General features: G+C 36.6%; 1 protein-coding gene across 2 annotated transcripts in view; it reads right to left on the bottom strand.

Moving 5' to 3' along the window:
- LOC118187404 (uncharacterized) overlaps positions 1 to 23,771 on the bottom strand; it is a 47,253-nt gene that overhangs the window by 17,942 nt on the left and 5,540 nt on the right. For both annotated transcript variants that reach the window (XM_035357620.2, XM_035357621.2), the window contains exons 2-3: positions 4,178 to 4,406; positions 413 to 549 (exon numbers count right to left, since the gene is read on the bottom strand). In XM_035357620.2, the coding sequence (XP_035213511.1) occupies positions 413 to 549; positions 4,178 to 4,184 (144 nt within the window). In that variant the 5' untranslated portion in view covers positions 4,185 to 4,406. The remainder of the gene's footprint in view (positions 1 to 412; positions 550 to 4,177; positions 4,407 to 23,771) is intronic.

The raw sequence follows: 23,771 nt of genomic DNA, 5'->3' as shown, positions 1-23,771 counted from the left end.
TTTTGCGAAACGAGATTTAGCAGTACGCACAATGTGTTAATGACGTAGCCCTCGACAAAAGTTTACTAATTTGTGCTGTTTTTCTTTAATGTACTAGCGCAGTATTTCACGAATCCTGTGTCTCACTTCATCGCCTTCACGATAGACTTTTAATAGTTGAAATAAATGCCCAAAACTAACACCTTCTATATATTTGCCACTTGCGCGTTATTTTTACATGAAGCAGCTCTGTTCCACTCGAAAATCTTGCAAGCAGGATGCGGTTCTGTTTTGCACACATGAATCTACGATGTTTGCGCTATCAGTAACTGGTTATGTTCTACGGTCAAACGCGTAACTTGGCTGATTTCCAGAAATTCGGCTTTACTACTCATTATTTTAGTAACTTAGATATGAAAGAAATGTATCTTACCACAAGATTTGGCAAAGCTGAGTCCGATCTTCGGCCCATTCGTGGAATGGAACTCTTTGTTTTGGTGAAAAATTGACCGTTGACTGTAAGATGTGCAAAAACTACCACTAAAGATGCACACAACAACATATGTGAGGCTGAAAATAATAATAATAATAATAATAATAATAATAATTAAATAACTAGATGTAAGTACTAATGCAATAAAATAAATTTTCAGTATTCTCATAACAGCTGAAATTAAGCCACAGTCGAAAATTCTTTCATGACTGAGTTTCATGAATCTCCACAAAGTTATTTTCCCTTTGTTAGATGCTTGTAAGAAGCAAATCAAACCTGGACCCTTAACTTAGTTTAATCATACTATACATTAGATACTTAATAATTTCATAACAGCTATTTGTGTTATTTGATAGATGCTTGAAAGGTAATTATCCTAGGATAAAACTTGAAAAAAATTTTAATGAATTAAATTGTAAATTTACGGTTATTGTAAAATAGGCCGGTTTCGAATCCCGGGGAGTGCAGGGTTCTTTGTAAATATATAGTGTCAGTGCGGCATGACGGCACTTTAAATATGCGGTGAGCCGAAAGTCCTCTCGTGTGGTTTGGGGGAAGGGGAGAGGGGTGGGAGGTCCTCAGACCCATCCCTCGGGGTGCTTCCCATCAAAATTGGGAGGCGGAACTCAGTTAAATCGCACTGTCACCTGAATGGTGCTCAAGACTGTTGCTAACGATAGGCGTAATCTACCGCTCCTTGCCACGAGAATATAATATTGTAATTATATTATAAATACTAACTATATTAATATTCATAATATAAGTAATAAAAAGAGAATAATATAAATAGTGAAAAATTGTAAATATTGTAATTATATATTATTCAGCGGTTTAATTACTAGATTGCATTTGTATGAAATTGTGAATTAAAAAAAAAAGAACCTTGAGAGTTCCCTCAAAGCATTTAAAGAATAAAGGATTTCAAATTCATATTTCAATAAATTAATAAAAAGGGAAGAAAATTAAGAAACTGATTAAAAGTTTAAAACCGCTGCTAAGTTAACTGTTATTTAATTCATTTTTTACACAGTAAAAAAAAATGATAACAATATTATATATTTCAGGATTCTAATATTTGCGTAGTACTGTGCCATGGCGCAATTTTTTACAAAAATTCGGCATGAGATTTGGAAAACACGGTTTTCTTCTTTCAGTTTTTCAGGAAATCACAAACTTTAAATAAACAGAAATTAAATGAAATAAAATGAAAAATCTAGTGCTAATATTACTTTTAATTTTAATGACTTCAGAAAACTTAGCCGTTGCAATATGCTTCTGTGAAATAATTTATCATTTAGATAATAATTTCCACATAACTATTATAACTTTCTAAAGATAATTTTCTTATCGTGTTTAAAGTTACAATGTTAGCAGCAGCAAGTTAAACAATTAATTGGGTGATTCGAACTCTAAAACTAAGTTCCGATTTTATGCAATGTCATGCGTACTTTTCAAGTATTATTTTAAGAAGACTGGAATACATTTTCTACTTACATATTTAAAAAATGTAGATACACATGAAATTCATAATATAGGATCAAATAAATTATTGTAGCGGGAAATTTCTGCACTCCCAATTATGAAATGAAGAAATATAACAACAGACCACTCGAAAGACACTCAGAAGTTTGCCTGCCATTGTAAACTGAATTAAATTATAAATGTTAACAAAAATGCACGGTACTTTTCCACTTTGTCGGCGCAGGCGATAAAGTCGCCAATAATGGTACAACTGATGCCAAACGGAAAATCCTCGCTGGTAACATTTTACGCCTTATTTTTAAAACAAGTTGCAGCCATTTCTTATCAGATTGATTGTTTCGTTCAATACTGCATACAATTTACATAGAATTTTTACTAGATAGTTCAGTTTTATGCCCTAAGGCCATTTGCGGTAATTAAGTCAATTAGGATGCAATCACACCGCTCACCCGAAGGCGAAATTATAGAAAAGCAAAGTCAGGGGTTAAATTCATCAATTCTAATGAGAATGCACTGCGGTTTTATATAATTTCTGAGTAAGCTATTCGTAAGCATTGAAATAATTCTTGCATTTAAACTTGTATTCCAAATTAACATTTAATTTAAAATTAGTGTAGATAATTACTGAAAGAATTAGATTTTTGCAGCGTAGTTTGCGTGAGATGAGATCACTTGGGGTCACGTGATATGAACCGGCGAATCAGGATGTTGAACCATGAAAACATAATAAATTCTTAAATTAATGTCTTTTTACAAATTTGTTGTGTTTATTTATTTGCTTTCTACAAAATTTTAAACGATATTAAAAATTTATGCCTTCAAAATAAAAAATTCTTAGAACGAACATTTGTTAACATTTTTTATGTGTATACTGTATGTTGTCGCCAATAAAGTCTGCTTGACGAGATTTACGCCGGCGAAACGGAGACGTATCAAATTTATAAACTAATTTTCTTAAAGTTTGACAATTCGTGGAATTTGTCTCAGAAAAATAGCTAAATAATAGAGAAAAATTCGAAATTTTAATTAATTCAGATTTATTCATAGTTCTTTTTCTCCTGTTACTGTTAGAATTTATGCACCATTTACCCGTAGAGTAGTAAAAATTAAAGGGAAATGGCTAATGAGCCAATTCTTGTGTAAAAATAATTTTCTTTCATTTTAGAATCGATGTGGTTTTCATTGCATTGCATCTGAATCAGCAATTTAGTGGTAAAAAAACTGTTGATATTAAGTAAATGCCCTAAAATGTGTAAGATATTTTCTCCCACCTTACCGCGCGTCTTCTTGGTGTAATTGGAAGCATATCCGGCTGACATTCAGAGTTCAATTCTCGACGAAGGCATTGCTGATTTTTGATGTTTCTTGCTTCGATAAACTTAGTGACCCTAAAATTTTATATTACATTCGATTTCAAATCTGTGAAACCGAACGAAATATAAAATACATCATTTAATAAAACTAAAAAATATGACGAAAATAAAAGGCTTATCTATAGTTAAATTTCTCATCAACTGAAGATCATTTCCTGTAAACGACTAAATCTAAATGTGATCAATATTTCGTATAATCTATTAAATATTAGTGGCTTCTCTGTAAAAATTAAAGCAAAATTTAAAATCTGCGATTAATGAAAAATTAATTTAAGAATACAATTTTAAAATATGCATCTGTACTTATTATGATACAAATTAAATGTAGTAAATGAAGTATATAATTTAAAGTCTTGAGCCTTCAGGTTCGTTTTCTCAGTAAAATTTGACAAAAGACTTTTTTGAATAATATGTCATTTATTTTTTAAACATTTTTATAGAATATACTTAAATAAAATCAAGAACAGATTGTGGAAGATTATTTCAGAAACATCTTTTAAAAACAATGAATGTGGACTCATTAATTTTCTGCAGAAAATTTAGAGTGTGGTACACAGGGCTATCAGGAGCTGATACTGCTATCGAGGTTCACTGAGATTGCTACTATAATCACATTCATTTTTAATGAATATTTACGAGGACATCAATAAAAATAATCTTTCCGAAGAGTTAATTTAAAATACTTAAAGATTATTTAAAACTCGAATGACTGAAAAGAAGCAAAGATTCCAATTTTCGAATCTCAATTTTTTTTTTTTTTTTTTTTTTTTTTTTTTCCCCGTGGGATTTGATGATGAATCCTGAAATAACACATTTCTGTAATTAAAATCATTGACTTGTTGAAACTTACCTCGCATGTCTAATTTGAAAATTGCAGTGGTCCTCTTTAATTAAAACTTGATGTACTCTCAGATTTAACTCTTCACTTCTTTCAGCTCCTTATACAAAAGGAATAGCAGCATGAATGATTCCTCTGGGATATCACAGAGTTCAAGTTATACGTCGAAGATGCGGGTTGTCTTCAATCAGCAGCTTATTTATTATTTTCAATTGCTATTGTGTCCAAAGCCCAGATGTTTCTGAAAATCATACATAAATAAGGTTAATATAATGAAAGTAATTTATCAACCTTTTCTCTAGCAGGTGATAATCTCTTGCTCGAAACGAATCTAACCTGGAAACGCACGGAAAGGTGCAGGCAATGTACGTTTTCCAAGTAATGTGTTCTGTAAATATAATTTAGAGGAAAACCTGCAGTTACTAGGAATAGTTTCAAGACCTGTTATTATAAACTGATCATTAAAATGTACATTTTCTCACTTTTCTACATTTTGTTTTTTGACTGGTAATGTAAGGTCAGAACGGAGTCAATAGATATACTCATTTTTCTTTGACTCATGCTTATTTAGTGGTAAACGTTATAGATCTCCCTTAGCCCCGCTAGCCTCCTTATACAAAAGGAATAGCAGAAAACTTTTATTTATTTTACTGTATTAATCCAAATTCCAGTCTTTGAAACGGCTTGTTAACAAATTTTATTATTAATAATTGTCTGCCAATTTTTACATTTTAAATTCTCTCAAAATCGAAAAAAGTGTGAAATTTCGATCTAGACCTTGTAGTCAAACAAACCTAGAAAATCTTAACACGTTGATTAGATTGTTATTTTAAATGTCTTCATAAAATTCAAGATCATCATCCATGGCACAGCTGCCAACCTTAAAATCTTAAAAACCTGGAGATGTTTGCAAAAAAAAACCTGAAGAAACCGGGACTTTCCACTCTGCGTAGCTTCACATTTCACAGGTATTCCAAGCTGACTGTAATTCACTTTAATGTACGGCTAATATTATTAAACCATTTGTAATTCAATTCTGATGTAAAATATATCTAAATGTTATGCTCTTTGGCTAATTTTGTTACTTAATTATGTCACACTTTTTTTTTTTTTTTTTTTTACTGAGAAAATGCCGAGTAGTGAAGGAAAACTTTTATTATCGAATAAGATGAAAATAAAATTGATATACCTAGCATTTATGTGGAAACTTAGTAATGCCCCATATATTGAAATACACAAAATTAATTACAAATATTAACGGATTAAACATTGCTTGAATCTTTATGCAAACATCTACAAATGTCTATAAATTGAGATGAGTCAGATGAAATGAAATTTAGTAAGAAAAATTTAATAAGATGAATAAAATATAATTTAGATGACATAAAATTTAATAAGAAATATTATCCTGAAATTTAGAAGAGGGGTTAATGAAATTGGCAGAACCTAAGTTTCATTAATTCAATAAATTTCATTTATTTCTGGTAAACATTTTCATTAAAGGCTAAAAAGGTTAGGTTAGGTTAGGTTATTTAATTACGGCAAAGCCTCGAGGGCTATCTGCCTAAGGGGAGGGATGCCTTCGTGGAGGACTTTCTAAGGGAAACTGGCTCGTATACACGTTCAACATGGGGAAAACCACGAAAACACTCATGCATCCAGCCCGTTCACGGGATTCGAACCTCGGACCGAACTACCAGTGTTCAGCAACTTTATCGCTCGGCCGCTGGTGGGCCCAAAAATGAGCAATCGCCTTCGCCGTGTATCGAACCACGGACTTCTGGAATACCGGTACAGCGTACAGAACCACTACACCACGAAGGCACACTAAAAAGTAAAAACTGGGAGATTCGATGATTTGCTGGGAGACCGGGGGAGATGTGATGAAAAACCAGGAGAGTTGGCAGCTATGTGATGCTAATAAATAAAATAAAAAAGACAACAAAAAAGTGTCAACGACCTGTGAACATAAAGCTATAATCAAAACTCATCCGAAACAAGCGGAAATTTTACGCTGAAATGAATTACTTGTAAGAATTATGTTAATTTTATTAACAGTTCAATTCTTCCTTTTCTATCGCTTCTTAATTTCAACTTACCACTTCCCGGCCAGAACGTAGTTTTAGAATCCCGTCTAAATGCTAATGAGAAAGAGCGGTATTTAACCGCAAAGTTCTACTGTCTTAATGAGAAAGATACCAGATATTCTGGCTGCACGCGTCCGCCTTTTTAGGCTACTCTCTCGTAAGATATTATTAGGCTCGGCCGTACTTTAGGCCCTTGATAGCTTCCCAATCAATAAGCGTTAAAGGGCCAACTCTGTTAGAATCTTGATAGCTTCGGCTCTATCTCTTTAGTTAAGATTAGTTTAATTTAATTCTTAGTCTCTGAAGTTCACGCCCTATTTACACTTGATTGGAATAATGAAGGCCCTTCTATCTTGTTTCCTGTCACACGAACTCAAGCCATTATTTGCTTATCAGTTCTTAAGATTCTTCATTTTCAGTGTAACTTAGAATTACACAGTGGAGAATTCTACGTTGAGCTCCCGAAAAGGTTTCAACGGGCCATGTCGTTAGAGTCCGGGAACTTTACGTTGACCCTTCCGACCTTTCAGGTCCCTCAGATGGCCGCGAATCCAATGGAAGGATTTGGCTTCATCATGGAAACGACTGCGTGCTGCTATAAGCCAGTCGCAACATCTGATGGTAAAGGTTCAGTGATGACCTTCCTGGAACAACTGGACCTGCATTTTACTTTATATCCAGAGCTGCAGAAAGTCACCATCGCTCCAACAAACGCAAGAGGTCAAGCTCTCAGCTGGTATAAAGAAACTGGAAAGTTTCTGTTCGGGGACCCAAGTTCAGAAACGTACAGCTGGGAAAATTTAAAGTCTGCATTATCAAAAGCATTTCCAGTTGTTAAAGACCGATCGAAGCTAGAATCAGAATTTTTTAGTGAATATCAAAGCAATTTCGATGTGTTGACGGAGTTTATTCTAAAAAAAATTCAATTATTCAATTTATTATACGAGAACAGGCCCGATAGTGAACTTATCGGGGTAATTCCATCACGTCCTACTACCGTCAGCTCAAGATTTCCTCGAAGTCCGTAACCCTCAAACATTAGAAAATCTATTCCAGCTCGCGGTGAAGTTCCAAAGCAGAAGGAAATCGTAGAAAGCGCATGAGAACTATTTTGGCCAATATTCAAGGTTTACTCTTCAGAAGAAACCGCAAGTTCAGCAGAATGCGTATCGGCAGACGGGAAAAGGTGAAAAGTCCAATAGCAAAAGCGCGGATAAAACTAAAGGTGGCGGATACAAAAATCAGTGAAAAGAGGCGGCGGGGAACCGAAATTTAAACGCAAACCGGTGATCGACAAAAAGGAGACGGTCACCGAGTGGGAAGAAAAGCCCCTTAGAAATTAGTCTAAATACAGTGGTGGGTGCAAAATCTAGTTATGCCGGAAATACATATTCTCGTAAATAATGTACCGACTACTGCCCTCCTGGACACCAGGACTTAGTGTTCATTTCTCTCGGAAGATTTTTTAAGAAATATTTGCGTCGTTATAGACTATTTAAAACCACAGGGCAAAAAGTAATTGCTGCCCAAGGCAAACAGTGCGTATGTTTGGGAAAAACGGCACTGCATGTAAAAATTAAAAGAGATGTGTAAAAAATTTACTTACATACGTAATATTAGGTGTCGATTTCTTACGCGCAGTTGGCGCGAATCTTAATATCCAGAATTCTACGTTTGAGGTGCACATGGACACCGTGAAAGAAGAGGAAGGGTCTATGCCGGAAATCGACTTAGACCACCTGAACCTTGAAGAGAAAGAAAAGATTGAAAAGGTGGTAAGAAAATTTAATTCAATGAAAAACCTGGCTTCTGCCAGGTAGTGAATCATGCTATTGATACAGAAAATGCCCCTCCAGTCCTGTCGAAACCTTATCGATATGATAAAGTCAAGGAACAGATTCTGGAACATCATATATAAACAATGTTAGAAAATAAAATCATTGTGCCAAACATTAGTCCATACGCAAGTCCTGTGGTCCTTTGCAGGAAGAAAATTGGCTACCGCCCGAGCACCCGAACCCGTACAGTTTTGCAGTTGATTATCGAAAACTTAACAGTATAAAGAAGTATCCCACTCATCCGCTACCAATAATTGAGAAAATGTATATAAAAATTAGTTCTACTAAGTTTATGACAACCTTAGACTTAATGTTTGGTTATTTTCAAATCGCCGTAAAACCCGAAGATGTTGAAAAGACTGCGTTCATTACAAATTCAGGCGTCTATGCCTTCTTAAGAATGCCGTTTGGTTTAAGCGGAGCACCGGCTAATTTTAAAGCAATGGACATAGTTTTAAGGCCAGTTTTGGATAAAAGTACAATAATTTATTTTGATGATATAATAGTCACCAGCGAAACAATAGACGACCATGTGAAACACTTGGAAAAAGATTTTAATTAGCTTAAAGAGGCCGGTTTCAAAATAAATGGAAAAAAAAAAAAAAAAAAAAAAAGCAGGTTCGCTGCCAAGGAGTTGCGGTGCCTTGGGTATAAGATTTCAAATAAGGGCATAGAGACTGATAATTCAAAAATATTAGCGATTAAAAGTTATCCTCCCTCAAACACGGCTAAGAAATTATCTTTCTTTTGGGGCTTATGTTCCTATTATAGAATATTTATTAAAGACTTCGCCAAAATTTTTGAGCCTCTGCTAGTGCTAAAAAGAACGAAAGCTAGATTTTCTTGGACAGTCGAGGAGAACACCGCTTTTGAACAACTAAAAATGCTCTAATTAATGCCACAGTCCTCAAATTCCCAGAAGGCGAACAAGATCAAGGAATTGCTGCAGTTGCATCCAATTATGCAATTGGAGCTGTGATAGCCTTCATTCCGAAAACGCTGAATTTTACCCAAAGGAACTATTCAGCAACAGAGCGAGAAACGCTCGCTGTTTTATTAGCGGTTCAGAAATTTCGCGTCTACTTCGGAAGTTCTCCGATAACAGTATACTCGGACCATGCGGCAGTCGGTCGCTTGTATTCGGGGAACAATTTATCGCCTCGCCTGATACGGTGGACATTAAAACTACAAGAATTTAATTTAATTATAAAACACATGCCGGGAAAAGAAAATTTAGCTGCCGATGCCCTTTCAAGAATAAAAATCGATGAGGACGGGAATACAGTTGAGTGTGCTATGCTCACTTCAAAAGTTATTGAATTTCGTCAATCCATAGTTGAAGAATTAAGAAAGGATCCGAAATTTAAAGACATTTACGCATATCTTGAAGACCCTGAAAAGTTTGAACATATAGATTTAACATCTATTCGCAATAGGGCAGAGCATTACGAAATAATCGACAAATTGTTATTCTATACAAAAGTAACAAATGATAATCAGGAATACCGGCCAGTAATCCCAGCGAGTCTACGTTTAAATACTTTAGAAGAATTGCATGATCTGCCGTCCGCTGGTCATTTCGGAATTCAAAAAACCGTACAGAAGGCACGCGAAGCGGTTTATTTTCCGCAGTTGCAAAGCGTAGTTACGGCGTATGTTACGACGTGCCATTTGTGCCAATTAATAAATGATGTTAATTACAGCCCGGCCGGGTATTTAAAAACATAAAGACCACTTTCCCAAATGAAATGGTTGGCATAGATTTGCTCGGACCCTAACCTAGAACAAAAATAAATAAACATAGATATTTGTTATTGATTGTATATAGACCATTTTTCAAAATAGGTAGAAATAGTCTCTCTTAAACGAGCTTCAGATAAAATAGTCACAGATTCGTTCTTAAATAAGTATATTTTAAAATACGAGGCTCCACTAAAAGTAATTTCAGATAATGGAAAACAGTTTGTTAGCAGTATATTTAAAAATTTGTGCACAGGACACATACGCACAGGAGGCAATATGCCATCTAAAAATGGTACCATATAGACTTCAATCGAATATTGCGGAATGCGTAAATAAGAATATTATAAAAATTATCATGGGATACGTTAAGAATTACCATGACCGCTGGGGCAGCTGTGACAATGAGTTAGGTTTTGCCTTGAGAACAGCAAAGCACGATACTACACAGAAGGCCCCCGCAGAGTTATTTTATGAAGAAAAATTTTGACGCCTTTGGATAAGCTGTTCTTTGTACAGCAAAGACAAGAAGAGTCCAAGTTAAAAGACATACAGAGAATTATTGATGAAGCAATTAAGAACCCTGATGTAGCAAGGCAGAAGCAGAAAATTTACTACGATAGAAATAGAAGGTAAATGGAATATAAAGAGGGGCAGAAAGTACATAAGTTGAAACACTTATTATCATCCGCACCCGAAAACAGGGAGGCAAAATTTGAATCCAGGTTTGAAGGCCCGTACATAGTTGAGAGAATACGGGAAGCAACTTTTTATTTAAATGCCGAAAATGACCAACAACTGGTTGCAAATATTGGCCAAATAAAGCCTTACTACAGCGTAATGATTTTCAAATTTTACAGGACTTATTACAGGATCCTGGAAGGGAGGAAAGAATTCCGCCAGCTCAAAAGCCCAGCTGGAGTCTCCCAACACAAAAAGGAAACAGACGGATCAATCACTGGCCAAGTGCATCCAACCCGGAAAAGGTCCAGGCGCACAGAAACGGAGGAAGGTAACGCCGACAGACCAACGAGCCAGAACCGAGGATTCAACAAGAACACCAGTACCGTCGGCTAAGAGAGTGAGGCCTGCTGAGGAGGTTCCAGCGAAATAGCAGTTTCAAAGACCGCCGGAATGAACAAGATGCAAGCCACGTTTTCCAGCGGCAACAACTACGAGGAAGGCCCAAGGAGGTCCACAATTAAGGAGAAGAAAAAAGATAAAAGACCAGCCGATACAACCGTGATTGACCCATGAAGTTAGAAGGTCTAAGCGCAAGTTTAAAGATCCCTGAAGGACGAATGGCCCCACCAGAGCTCAAGAGGAGACTGAAGTTCCAAAACCCGCAGCCGTACAAACCCGAGGTTTGTACACAAAGGGCACAAGAGGGAAAGGAGTGAAGCAAACGGCACAGGAGGAAAAGGAGTGAAGCAAACGGCACAGGAGGAAAAGGAGTGAAGCAAACGGCACAGGAGGAAAAGGAGTGAAGCAAACGGCACAGGAGGAAAAGGAGTGAAGCAAACGGCACAGGAGGAAAAGGAGTGAAGCAAACGACACAGATCATCAAAGTTCCAGAAGAAGGTTGGAGGTCGTGAGGTATCCTACGTTGGAACAATTCTGTCAGATCAGAATGGAGGAGTACAAAAAAGATAAGTGAAAATTTCTTTATTTAATTTACTTTGAAAAAAGATTCAAATTATATCATCTTGTTCTAAGTTGCTAAAGATTTTTAGAAACGTTAAATCGCAAATAGCGAGAACTTAGTTGTAAATAGCTTGTAATCATAGATTTTTATGTTCGCAATTTGGCGAGAAGCTACTAGCAGTAAATAATTTTGTTAAGAACTCGCAAGTTGCGAGAATTTAAATTGTGAATATGTTTAGTCGGAACGACTCTTTGAATACTGAAATCTGTTAACTTAAAGTTAAGATTTGGTGTAAAGATGGTAAGTTGTAGCTAAGCAACTATGACTTTTGACGTAAAGTGAGTTTAAAAGTGATGTGTTAATATCTAAATGTTTATGTTAAAGTAGAAAATATTAGAAACGTGTGTTAAAGTATCGTAAATTTAAACGTTTACAAGAGATAAATTTTGGCCTCCGTGTAAATGAATTTCTGAAAGAATTGAATGTTTTAGAATATATATATATATATGGTGTGTGTTTAATGTTAGGCTCTCCAGCTAACACTTTAAAGTAAATTTAAGCTTTCACTTAGCACATTAAGAAAGTGTTGACGTGTAGAAAGTCTTGTGAGGTCTAGTATGTTAAATTTAACAATTTTACCTGTTGTGTAGTGGTAGTTTTGTTCGCAGTAACACAACATAAGTGCCCTAAGTATATTTGAGAACAAATTTCTGGAGAGTATGGTGGAAACAGAGTTTAAGTATGAATGAAAGTGTGTAAGAGCCAAATGATGGAATAAATGAGTAATTGTAAGGAAGACGGAAATAAGTACTAATTCTATTTCCTTCCAGATAATTTGGAAGGACTCAAAGCCTAAAACTCCTTGACCAAGAAGAAATTGATGTTTGTCGAGAAACAGATGAATATTTGTAAAATGTTGTAAAATTTTCTAGTGTAAAATTTTCTAGTGTTAGTCTAGCTTTAGAATTGTTGTAAAGTTGGCCCGAAGAACAGAAGTTTAAAGTGAATCTAGTTAATGAAAGAAGTAGAAGTGTATAGTTTAACGCTAGGAAGTTTTTAGACTTTAAAGTCTTAAACAAGGTCGTTTAAAGACCTTTAGCTTTTGATTTTGACCTTTAGCTTTTGATAAGTCTGGTCGGGAGTTATGTAAGGATTATGTTAATTTTATTAACAGTTAAATATTGAGTTAAACTTCCTTTCCTATCGCTTCTTAATTTCAACTTACCACTTCCGGTCAGAACGTAGTTTTAGAATCACGTCTGAATGCTAATGAGGAACAGCGATATTTAACCTCGAAATTCTACTGTCTTAGTGAGAGAGGTACCAGATATTCTAGCTGCACGCGTCCGCCTTTTTAGGCTTCCTTCTCGTAAACTATTATTACGCTCGGCCGTACTTTAGGCCCTTGATAGCTTCGCAATCAATTAGAGTTAAGGGGCTTATTCTGTTAGAATCTTGATAGCCTCGGCTATATCTCTTTAGTTAAAATTAGTTTAGTTTAATTCTTAGCCTTTTAAGTTCAAGTCCAAGTGACGGCTTTATTGTAGAACTCCAAGACGGAGTTCTGTTACACTTGATTGGAATAATGAAGGGCTGTTTTACCCGTCTATCTTGTTGTTTCCTGTCGCACGAACTCAAGCGATTATTCACTTATCAGTTCTTAAGATTCTTCACGTTCAACTGTAACTTAGAATTATACAGTCGAGAATCCTACATACTTAAATGCGGTACAGTGATTATTGAAGAAGAAGACACTTCTTTAATAATCCCTGTAATCAATTACTTCTAGAACAAGAAGCTACTATTGCAAAACATGAAGGCATCATCGAAGAATACCGCAGAACGTTAATCTATAAAGAGGATTAGAGACCTGTGCCCATTTTGCCCACAAGTGGAGTATCAAAGTACTGACAAGGTTGCAGCGAATGAACATCCTTCAGCCGTGAATGTTCAAGCAGAAGAAGAGGCACCTTTTACACTAGTGCAACGTAGGAAACGTAATACCAAAGGAATCCCTCAAAAGAAACTTTCAGATCACGTCCTGCTTTTCGAAGCAAAGAACGAAGAAAGAGCTCCCGAGCTAATTCGCACGCAAATAGCAACAAGCCTACGTCCAGTGAAGTTGGGAATTATATTGTGTACCAAATTCGGCTTAGGCGCTGTAAGGAACGTTTAGTCAGGTACCGAGAGCGCCGACATCTCCAGCGCCTTAAGCAAGCCTTCGAAAAAAATCAGTCTCTGACGGATTCGCTTATTACCCGTGAGCGTTCACAGAAACGAAAGACAATTATAATTTTCAACGTTTCTGCAGACCTTCAAGCAGACAGTATAAAGTCAGCTTTTGAGGCTGTAAGTCCAACATCAGCAACAAGAAAGATTTTTCCCCTCATAGCATTTCCTAGAGCGAATAACACTAACCACCTGGCTTTTGGATATTGTCCCTGAGATTTTAGAGGACGTACGTTTTGGAAGAAAGCGTATTCTTCGGATTCAGCTCCTGGCCTTTCAGACCATATTATAGAGTTATCCGCTGTTTGCCAAGAGTTTGACCACTTCAGAAACAACTGTATCAACGTTCAAGTTTGTGAAAGCTGTGGAGACGGCCACTCGCCGAGGGAATGCACCGCGGAGGAACACTGCCACAACTGCGAAAAGCCAACGTGACGGAAGGCACGGACTAAATGACTGCACACAAAGCCAGCTCAGGGACTTGCTACGCATACAAGGCGGAGATCAGGCAAATGGCCATTACGAAAAAATAAACGTTCCCCGTCAGTATCCTAATCTACTCTTCTACCAGTTTAACCTACAGCGCTAAGAGCGGCTACGGCCAACGGGATGTGAAGCATGCTGGAACAAGGAGCAGACTTTGTGCCCCTGCACGAGTCATACACTGCTTATGGTAACATCCCTGGTGTGCCATCATCCAGACGGGCTTACTGTTTGCAAAATTCACTGGCAGCCATTATTTACAATGGGTATCTCACTCCTCTTCTCCACAGTCGCACAGAACATACCGTGAGAGAACTACTGGAGACTCACAATACTAAAATCATGCTGACCTGCGTTTACTTTCCTCACAGTGAAAATATTGATGCGCTCCTAAGTGAGTTAGACCAAATGTATCTCTTCACGTCCACTTTCAACATTGTGGCAGGGGATTTTTAATGCGACTAGCCCTCTGTGGGGTGCAGATCGAGAGGACCAGCGTGCGATAGTGGTACAAGAACATATGGCAGCAAACAGGCTAGTGATTGTCAACATCCAAGACTCGGCAGCAACCTTCTGGACAACCCGTGCGCAAGGTTCGCCAGACCTGACACTGATCCTCACACTAGCCGCTACATTCAAGATTGGACTGTTACTGATACCACCACCCTCAGTGACCACAGACTCATTAGATTCAGACTGGGCACCTCACTTGAGTACTTCATCAAACGCAGATACAAGGCCGCGTACGGAGGGCATACTAAATTAATTAAAGAACTTGGACCACAAGTTTCTCATCTTGTATGTCTGCTCCAGAACTGCGCTGTTCGTGAATCTTTGAATGACGCTTACAATAAAGTAATTGAAGTAATTACCACAGCATGTGGAACTGCTTACAGACTAAAAATTATACGCACTGCTACAAGCACCCATTGGTGGACTACAGACCTGACCACACAGCGTAGCAGAGTCCGAGCACTGGGACGAGCCGAGGCTACGACTGAGCAGTAGCTGCGTGATATAAGAAAGCAGCATTACACGAAAACCTTTGCACTTTTTAAGCGCAGTATTCTTAGTGCCAAGCATGCATCATGGCGCAAATACTGTACAAATACTTCTAAGCAGTTTGGTCCTGCCCTCAAAATTGCAACTGATCAAGGTTTCTGTCCTACCGCACTCACAATGGATCTCAAGCCCACAAAAAGTTCCACAACAGAAGTAGTACAGCATGTACTTAATTCCACTTTTAAGATGAGTTTGCCAAAGATTACTCTGAGAGACAGAGAGAAGACAGGTCTCAATTTGAGGTGAAGGCCTGGAGTAATATATTTGGCACCGAATGTTCCCCGACTGAATCAGAGTTAATAAGCATCATTAATGCCCTGGCTCCATAGAAAGCTCCAGGTCCAGATGGTGTGGACAACATCATTATCAATGTCCTGCACAAAAAATTCTCCGCGCTCATAAAAGCCCTGGTGGAAACCTGCTGGAAACTTAAAATTTTCCGAAAGGTACTAGAACTGGGATCCTGAAATCCGGTGAGTTGGCTTCCGCCCCAGAGTATTACATAATCCATACAGAATTGGTTACCAACTGAGCAGTTTAAGGTCCTTGAAGATATTAAAGCAGTGTGTTTCTTAGGAAGCCGAATCTCTTACCCATCGTGCATAATAAATGCATACTTATTAATACATAATACAAATATAAAATATAGATTCAAATATGTGAAGCAATTACATAATACAAATACACAGCACATTCTTGAATAAATGCTAATACGTTCTTAAATAAGTACTAAAACATTACTGAGTTAAAAACATTATACAAAAATTATTACATCTTATGAAACAGGTAGTAAAACTGCAGAAGTGGCCTTGTTTCTGAAAAAATGGAAAAGATCCGTATGTCCCAACTTCCTGTTGTCAAGTCTAACGTCTTCGAGAGAGTGATTCTGACTAGACTTAAATATTATCTAGCCTCAATAGAGTCATACACAAACAGCAATATGGCTTTAGCCCCGGCAAGTCAACTGAGCATGCTCTCCAGGATCTTATAATAACTTTAGTCAATTACAGAAGACATTATATGCATAGTATAATCATAGTCCTTGACATGAAGGATGCTTTTGACACACTCTGGTGGCCAGATGTGATCCACATTTTGTGTCTATAAGATGTCCTGTACGTTAACTGACATTATCCACAGCTACCTTCAAGATAGGAGGGTACAAATTACTATAAACAAAGATGTAGTCACAAAGACCATTACACAGAGCTTCCCTCAAGGATCCTGTCTTAGTCCTATTTTGTGGAACCTTGTGGCCAACTCAGTGTTTGACTGCTTTAATGACCTTGAACAGACCAGGCTCATTGCTTACGCAGATGATTTCCTACTTGTCATTGCAGGCAGAAATAATGTTACTAAAAGAGCACAAGCCTGTCTAATATCTTTGGCGAATGGATCAAGGAGCACAAACTTACAGTTTCAGTTAATAAAACACAGGCAATAGTGATTGGACTTTTGCGTCCAAAATAATTACGAATAAAAGTTATCCAGCAACTGAAATACCTCGCGCTGACTATAGTAAATAATAGGTTGTCTTGGATGTCACATGTCAAAGACCTGAAAACGAGGGTGAGCACTCTCACAAATGAAATGAAGCGCACAGCCTCACTCAGATGGGGAGTGCCTACAAAACTTCTTAAAATTTAGTACAAGACAGTTACGGAGAAAGTCGTACTTTATGGCTCATCTGTATGGGGCGCGAACCTTACGGAACAAATGAAGCGCAGTCTCCTATCTATGCAGCAACAGCAGCTCTTAATGATTTGTAGAGCTTATAGGAGCACATCGACTGCACCACTACAGGTCCTAGCCGGTATACTACCAATAGACATGATAGTTGAAAGACAGGCGGCTGTAACACACGTCATTCGGATGAACACATCATCTACGCTATAGGATAAAATTTACATACATACAGACTACGAAAAGCCCAATACAATAGATTGGTGCCATCCGGCGAATTTTGAGCAATCTACACTGCACGAAGAGTATGATATGACCATGTACACAGACGGTTCGAAAACGAAACTCGGTACGGGAAGCAGCTACTGTGTTATGGTTAAGAGTAATATAACTCATAGTTTGAATAAAAGCCTATGAGCACAAAATTCTGTGCAGAACTGACTACTCTGCAAGCAGCCATTCGCTATGCTCTCCAACAATCTAAATATAGCACCATCATATATAGTGATTGAACTTCAAGTCTCGCAGCAATAACAGGAACTCGCAATAGAAATCCTTTAGTTCAGAGTTACAGAGAATGCTTCTGAAAAACACCTGGGTCCAAGACCGATCTTCTCCTGGGTGCCTGCTCACACAGGAATCCAGGGCAATGAACGCGCTGATATGTTAGCAAACGAGGCAGCTAATAATGTGTCAAATTGTGAGCAGACAATGGCACTTCCCGTTTCTTTCCTGAAAAGAATGATGAGGAAACAATTAATGTCTAAATGGCAAGCACACTGGGATTTAGCAAACACGAGAAGAAGGCTGCATCGGCACTTCACAAAAGCCAGTATAGAAATAAGGAGTAACTCCTCTTATCTCACACAGTTCCTCATTGGGCATGGGCCCTTTCCATCGTACTTGCATCGCTTTAAACTCAGTAATTCTAACAACTGTGAGTGCTGTGATGAAGGTGATCCAGACTAATTTGCATTTGAATGTAGGAATACCGCGAGCATTCACTTACGCTAGCCTTCTCATGAGCACTGGCAGGTATGGACAGCTAGCGTTTTAGATAATAGATTAGCATTGAGAAAACTTGAACGTATCATGAGCTACTGCACAACAGCCCATATGACTGTTACGCAGTCGGGCATTAACTCCACATCTATCCAATTGTAAGATAGCTTCATGCAGTTCTTGATTGCACTTCATAGCTCTTATCCATTTTGCACCCCAGCAATTTTTTAATTGTTTTGTAATTATTTTGTAATTTTAGTAAACGTAGTACTGTTATATCCATTTTGTACAGCAACTTTAAATATATACCTGTAAGGATTAACGATTGTAATATATGCCTAAAAATGTAAATATACACTTTGAATTGATACGTAGTCTTTAAATGACTTCAACATGTCATTAATGTATGTCTTGTAAATGAATGTTATCATCATTATTTTCACATTAAATTGCATTTTTGTCTAGTTTTTCATTGTCTACATTAGTGTGCCTTCACTTTTCGTAAAACTATACTCTGATTTATTGTATAACAACACCATAATGATGTCTCGATATTGAAAACATGTACTCTGTTCCAGAGCCCTGTATGCTCATGTTATTTCATTATTGGTAACATTTCATTCTTAACTTTATTATGCACTTTGTGTAACCCAGAGGTATATTTGGAATTGAACTGTGCTTTTGTCTACAATAGTGCATTTTTGCATTGCACATCATAGGTCTTATTCTTTTTGCAGCCGAGGATTTTATAGCAATTCTTGATGGATACTTGTAGGATAAAACGATTGTAACATATGCCTTAAAATGTAATTGAACACTGACGTGAAATGTAGGCTTTAAATGTTTTGAACATATGATTTATAAATGAGTGTTAACATTATTGTTTTTACATTTAACTGCATTGTTATCTAGATACATATTGTCTACAATAGCGTGCCTTCACCTTATGTATTCTTCACGGGAAACATGTACTCTCTCCAAGAGCCTTGTATGCTCATGTTGTTTCACTATTGTTATGTTTTCCGGAATTACTCTGTTTATGAGTAGAACAACTCAGTAAGAGTCTCTTCTCTGAAAACTGTACCTTCTTCAAGAGCTTTGTTTTCTCATGTTATTTTTTCCTTTTAAAAACACAATGCTGTCCGTACTCTCATACTAGCCCTTGGCTGGGTTTTGACTGGAAGTAGTTCAAATCTGATGAGTAGGTGAAACTCCCGTGTGCTCTGGTCGAGAGCCTGCCTCAGCGGCGAGTAGTAGTAGTGGTAGTAGTGATTATTAAAGCAATACTCACCACAAAAACGTACTTGAAAAGTAGAAATAAATCAGCTATTTTAGTTTTCACGCATTATCAGTTTTAGTCGGAATATAGGTAGGTCTGGAGTCCAAACTTTTTGATTTTCTGTAAAATAAACAGTGCAAGTAACAGAGTTATCCAGATGGCCTTTTTAAGCAAATTCTAAAAATCTTTTTTCAGTCAAATTCTAAACAATTTCTGAGTTTTGCTGACTTTGGAGATGGATTTTCGATTTTTTTCCCCTTGAGTATTTTACGTCAAGTATTATTTATGTGAAAACGCATGCATTTTTCCGTGAATTCCGTGGGATGTACCTGGTAAAAGTAGCTGATGATTCCAAACAGAAAAAGTAAAAATTGAATAATTTGAAAAGCATAGACAGAAGCATTATACGATTTTCACAGAAATACGCAGAAAAACATGAGATTTTTGTAATCATGATTTTTTTGGGGGGAACTAGAATAATCTCATTTTTCACCCACAGATAATGCTTCTGCTGTGTAAAAGTTCCTACAATGGCGCAACACCGCTCGTAACGCAAGAGTACTCGCTGAGAGTACAGAAGTTCAATGTCACGGCCCCCATTCATGAAAATGATCGTCAGACATGTAACGATATCATTAGAAGCATCGAAGATGACTCAGCTGTAAATTCTGTCACATGGTGACGAATAATTTCTTTTCGCGTGACCAGTAATGACAGCCGCTCTCTATACATTTATAACATCAAATAGCCACGCTATAAAAGTCAGAAGGTGTAAGGTGTGGAAACGTTAGTAGCATTTGTAACGGAAAGAGCAATTGAGAACTCGTTTATCATCAAATGACGATCGCAATAAATGCTAGGCAAGAGAGTGTTAAAGAGAGAATGATGCTGCCTTCTTAATAGCGCTGCATAATGCTCGAATGTGGCGAAAACGTATTGAAATGTATCATGGTGGACTTCCTTAACGAAAAAAAAGAGCCTATAGTGAAGGGCGCAATGTGTTAATAATACATTACTTAGGTTAATGTTTATTATTTTGTATTTTAAATTTCCTGGCTCGTGAGCAAACTTCACTCAGATTTTGTTAGTATAGTTTAGTAATTTGTGTATGGCAACAATAATAGATATTCAAGTTCTAGAACAATGTAACAGCGCTAGCAGCGTCATTGTTTCTTTCGTGATAAAAAATTGTTTTCGTTGAAACTGATTCTATTCTGGGAATAATCGCCGTAGTTATAGTGTTTTAATGATAGTCACTATTTTAAACCTATGATACAAATCTTTAATTAAAGGCTACTTCGTGCTGAAATGTGATTTTATACTTGAAAGCTAGAAAAGTCTGTGATGCTTTTTCTTGTATGCTTTAATATTTGTAGCGTCCGTTTCCGGATTTTTTTCGTATTTAAAGATGCTTCAAGTAATACAAAAATTTTAAAAAGAAGTTTTGAAACAAGTAGTGGAAGAGATCGGTGAAAGTTTACCACCAACCGTTACAATAGCAGGTTTAAAAAAAGTTTATTTTAAGCAATGCAGAATACAGAAAGGATCCTGAATTTGTTGAAGATTTACTAGCAACTGCTATTGTGGATCGAAAATTGTTAGAGCAAAGACAAATTGAAAAGGATAATCTGGATTATGATCTTCAAAAACTGTGAAAGGATCAAAAACTTCAAAAAACATTAATGAATTATGAACTGGAATTGGCAAGATTGAAAGCACAGAATTAAAGTGAGTCATTTCCATCTATTTCTATTTCTGATGTAAACAGTTCGAAACGAAAGTTTACTTTGCCTAGATTAGAATTTATACAATTTGGGGATGATATTAAAGATTGGCTTCCTTTCTGGAGTCAGTTTAAGCAAATTCATAAAGATGATGATATTGCCCCTGAGGGTAAATTCCAGTACTTAATTCAAACTACCGTGTCGGGTTCCCGCGCTAGAGAAGTTGTCGAGAGTTTTCCGCCTATCGGTGCTAATTAGGAAAAGTTTAAAATCCCATTTTAGTAGAGAAGATATTTTAGTCGAAGTATACATTAGAGAATTAATGAAATTAATCGTAACTGTTCAAACTAAGGAAAAGTTTTCATTAACTTCTTTGTACGATAAACTTGAATCTTATTTACGTGTTTTGGAAACGTTAGATTGTGACAACTGATAAATGTGCCTCTATTTTATATCCAATGGTTGAGTCTTGTTTTCCAGCAGATTTTTTAAAAGCATGGAATCGTAGTAATTCTTTAGACTCTAAAACGTATGCGAAGGATCGATTAAACAATTTAATGCAGTTTTTGAGATTAGAAGTAGAGGGAGAGGAAAGAATATGCTTAGCTTTGGCTGGATTTGATCAAAGCCATACAAGAAAAACCTATAGAGGGTGAAGTTAACTTGTTCAATTTCAGAAGATATATCCCTAGAGTTTTCTGCTTTATTTCTGCTGGTACACGAAAGACTATAGTACACGAAAGACTATAAGATTACTTTTAGATTCAGCTTCGCATAAATCATATAGTTTAAAGAATGAAGCAGAAGAAATGAACTATTTGCAATTCGTCAAGAGAGTATAGAACGTCCTCTTTTCGGGAGTGTTTTAACAAATGAAGTTTAAGCATAATTCCTATAAAATAAGATTGAAAAGTTTACCTGCAATTTCGAAGTCCTAGATCAAGCTACAATTTGTGACAATATTCAACCTGTGTGTAAAGGCCCTTGGATTAGAGAGCTAGAAGAAAATGACGTAATTTTAATCTATGTTGCAGTTAATTGCGAAACCGTTCATATTCTCGTCGGAGCCGACATAACGGGAAGGTTGTTAACCGGAACTAGGAAAATTTTGTCGTCTTGGGTCTCGTTGCTGTAGAAACTAGTTTAGGATGGACATTAATGGGTAAGGTACCAGTAGAGGAAACTTCTAATGAAAACTTAGCAATGGCGGTAACATTAATGTTTGTAAATGAAGCTGAAGTTTCAAGTCTACAGAGATTCGATTTAATAGGAATCAATGATCCTGTAGAAAAGAAATCTAAACATGGGGTTGAGCTTCAGACCAAAGAGCATTTTTTAGAAACCGTTACGGTAAATAATGATGGTCGGTATGAAGTTTGCTTACCTTGGCCTGATGATACCTTTACCTGATAATTTTAGTTTAGCTAAAAAGAGGGTCGAGTAGACCACTTCGAAACTTTTAGCAAAGGATTTGTATCAACAATATGAAAATGTATTTTTAAGTTGGATTGATGAAGGTATCATAGAAAATATGCCCACTTCTGAAGTGAACTCTTATGATAATTACTTACCTCATCGCCTTGTCCTGAAGTCAAGCAGCAGTACCACACCTATTCGTCCAGTGTTTGATGCTTCAGCGAGGTTGACAAACCAACCTTCTCTGAACCAATGCTTGCAGTGCGGTCCTAATTTAATCAAACTTATTCCAGACGTCCTACTGCGATTCAGAAAGCGGCGATATGGAGTCATAGCGGACATTAAAAAAGCCTTTCTACAAATAAGTATTTGAAAAGAGGATAGAGACTTCCTGCGATTTTTATGGTGGGAAAACATTGAAGAGAAAATGTTCAGTTTTTCGACATGTCAGACTTGTTTTTGGTGCAAAATGCAGCTCTTTCCTTCTGGCCTCAGTTATTGAGCACCGCATTGAAAAAAGTGAAGATTTTGAACTTGCTTTTAATGGCAACAATAATAGATATTCAACCTCTAGAGCAATGTAACAGCGCTAGCAGCGTCATTGTTACTTTCGTGATAATAAAGATTGTTTTCGTTGAAACTAATTCTATTCTGTGAATAATATATAGTGTTTTAATAATAGTCACTATTTTAAACCTATGATGCGAGTCTTTAATTAAAGGCTACTTTGAGCTGAAGTGTGATTTTATGCTTGAAAGCTAGAAAGTCGGTGATACATTTTTTTTTTTTTTTTTTTTTTTTTGTAAGCTTAAATACAATGCACCTGCAACTCCTTTGTTTTCCATCGTCTATCATCTTTACCCCTCGATCCCTTTAAAGAAAATTTTCCACGATTATGTGTATTTCTCTCTCATCCAGTTGTGTGCTGTTAAGCTTCCTTTAAGCGAAAATCAGGTTTTGTCAGTCTGTAGGAGAATTGACATGCTATTTGCATTAATTTATGTCGCTTGAAAAGCCCAATTTGCTAATTCAGGCTGTCTTGTTTCTAATTCAGACTGTCTTGGTTCGCGTTGGATATTGCAAGGTTACGTTTTGAGGATGATCCTGAGTAATCTTTACATATTCTTGTACGAAATACCATTTCTTCAAAGCCACTATAGTGATATTTGTCGGTGGCATCTTTCATTCTTAAAAAAATTTCTATGTCTTTCTGTGTATTTCTGTAAAACTCACATCGTGCTAAATCTGTAAAATCTACATCTATAGTTCTTGAATTGTTGAAGTTTTATTTTTACCTTTGGATCACCCTGTATTTTTATCTTCTTTTAAGAAAAATTTTTGTCTTTAAATTAAGAACTTGCCGTTTCGTTAATTTTGGACATTATAGAAATGGTATCACAGTTAAATTCATAATCATA

The sequence above is a fragment of the Stegodyphus dumicola genome, chromosome 5 (assembly GCF_044657685.1).
Source record: "Stegodyphus dumicola isolate Sdum_Otavi_A_Nest chromosome 5, ASM4465768v1".
NCBI classification, from domain to species: Eukaryota; Metazoa; Arthropoda; class Arachnida; order Araneae; family Eresidae; genus Stegodyphus; species Stegodyphus dumicola.
Note: the sequence above shows the minus strand (reverse complement) of the source record. Positions and strands in the feature narration are given on the sequence as shown.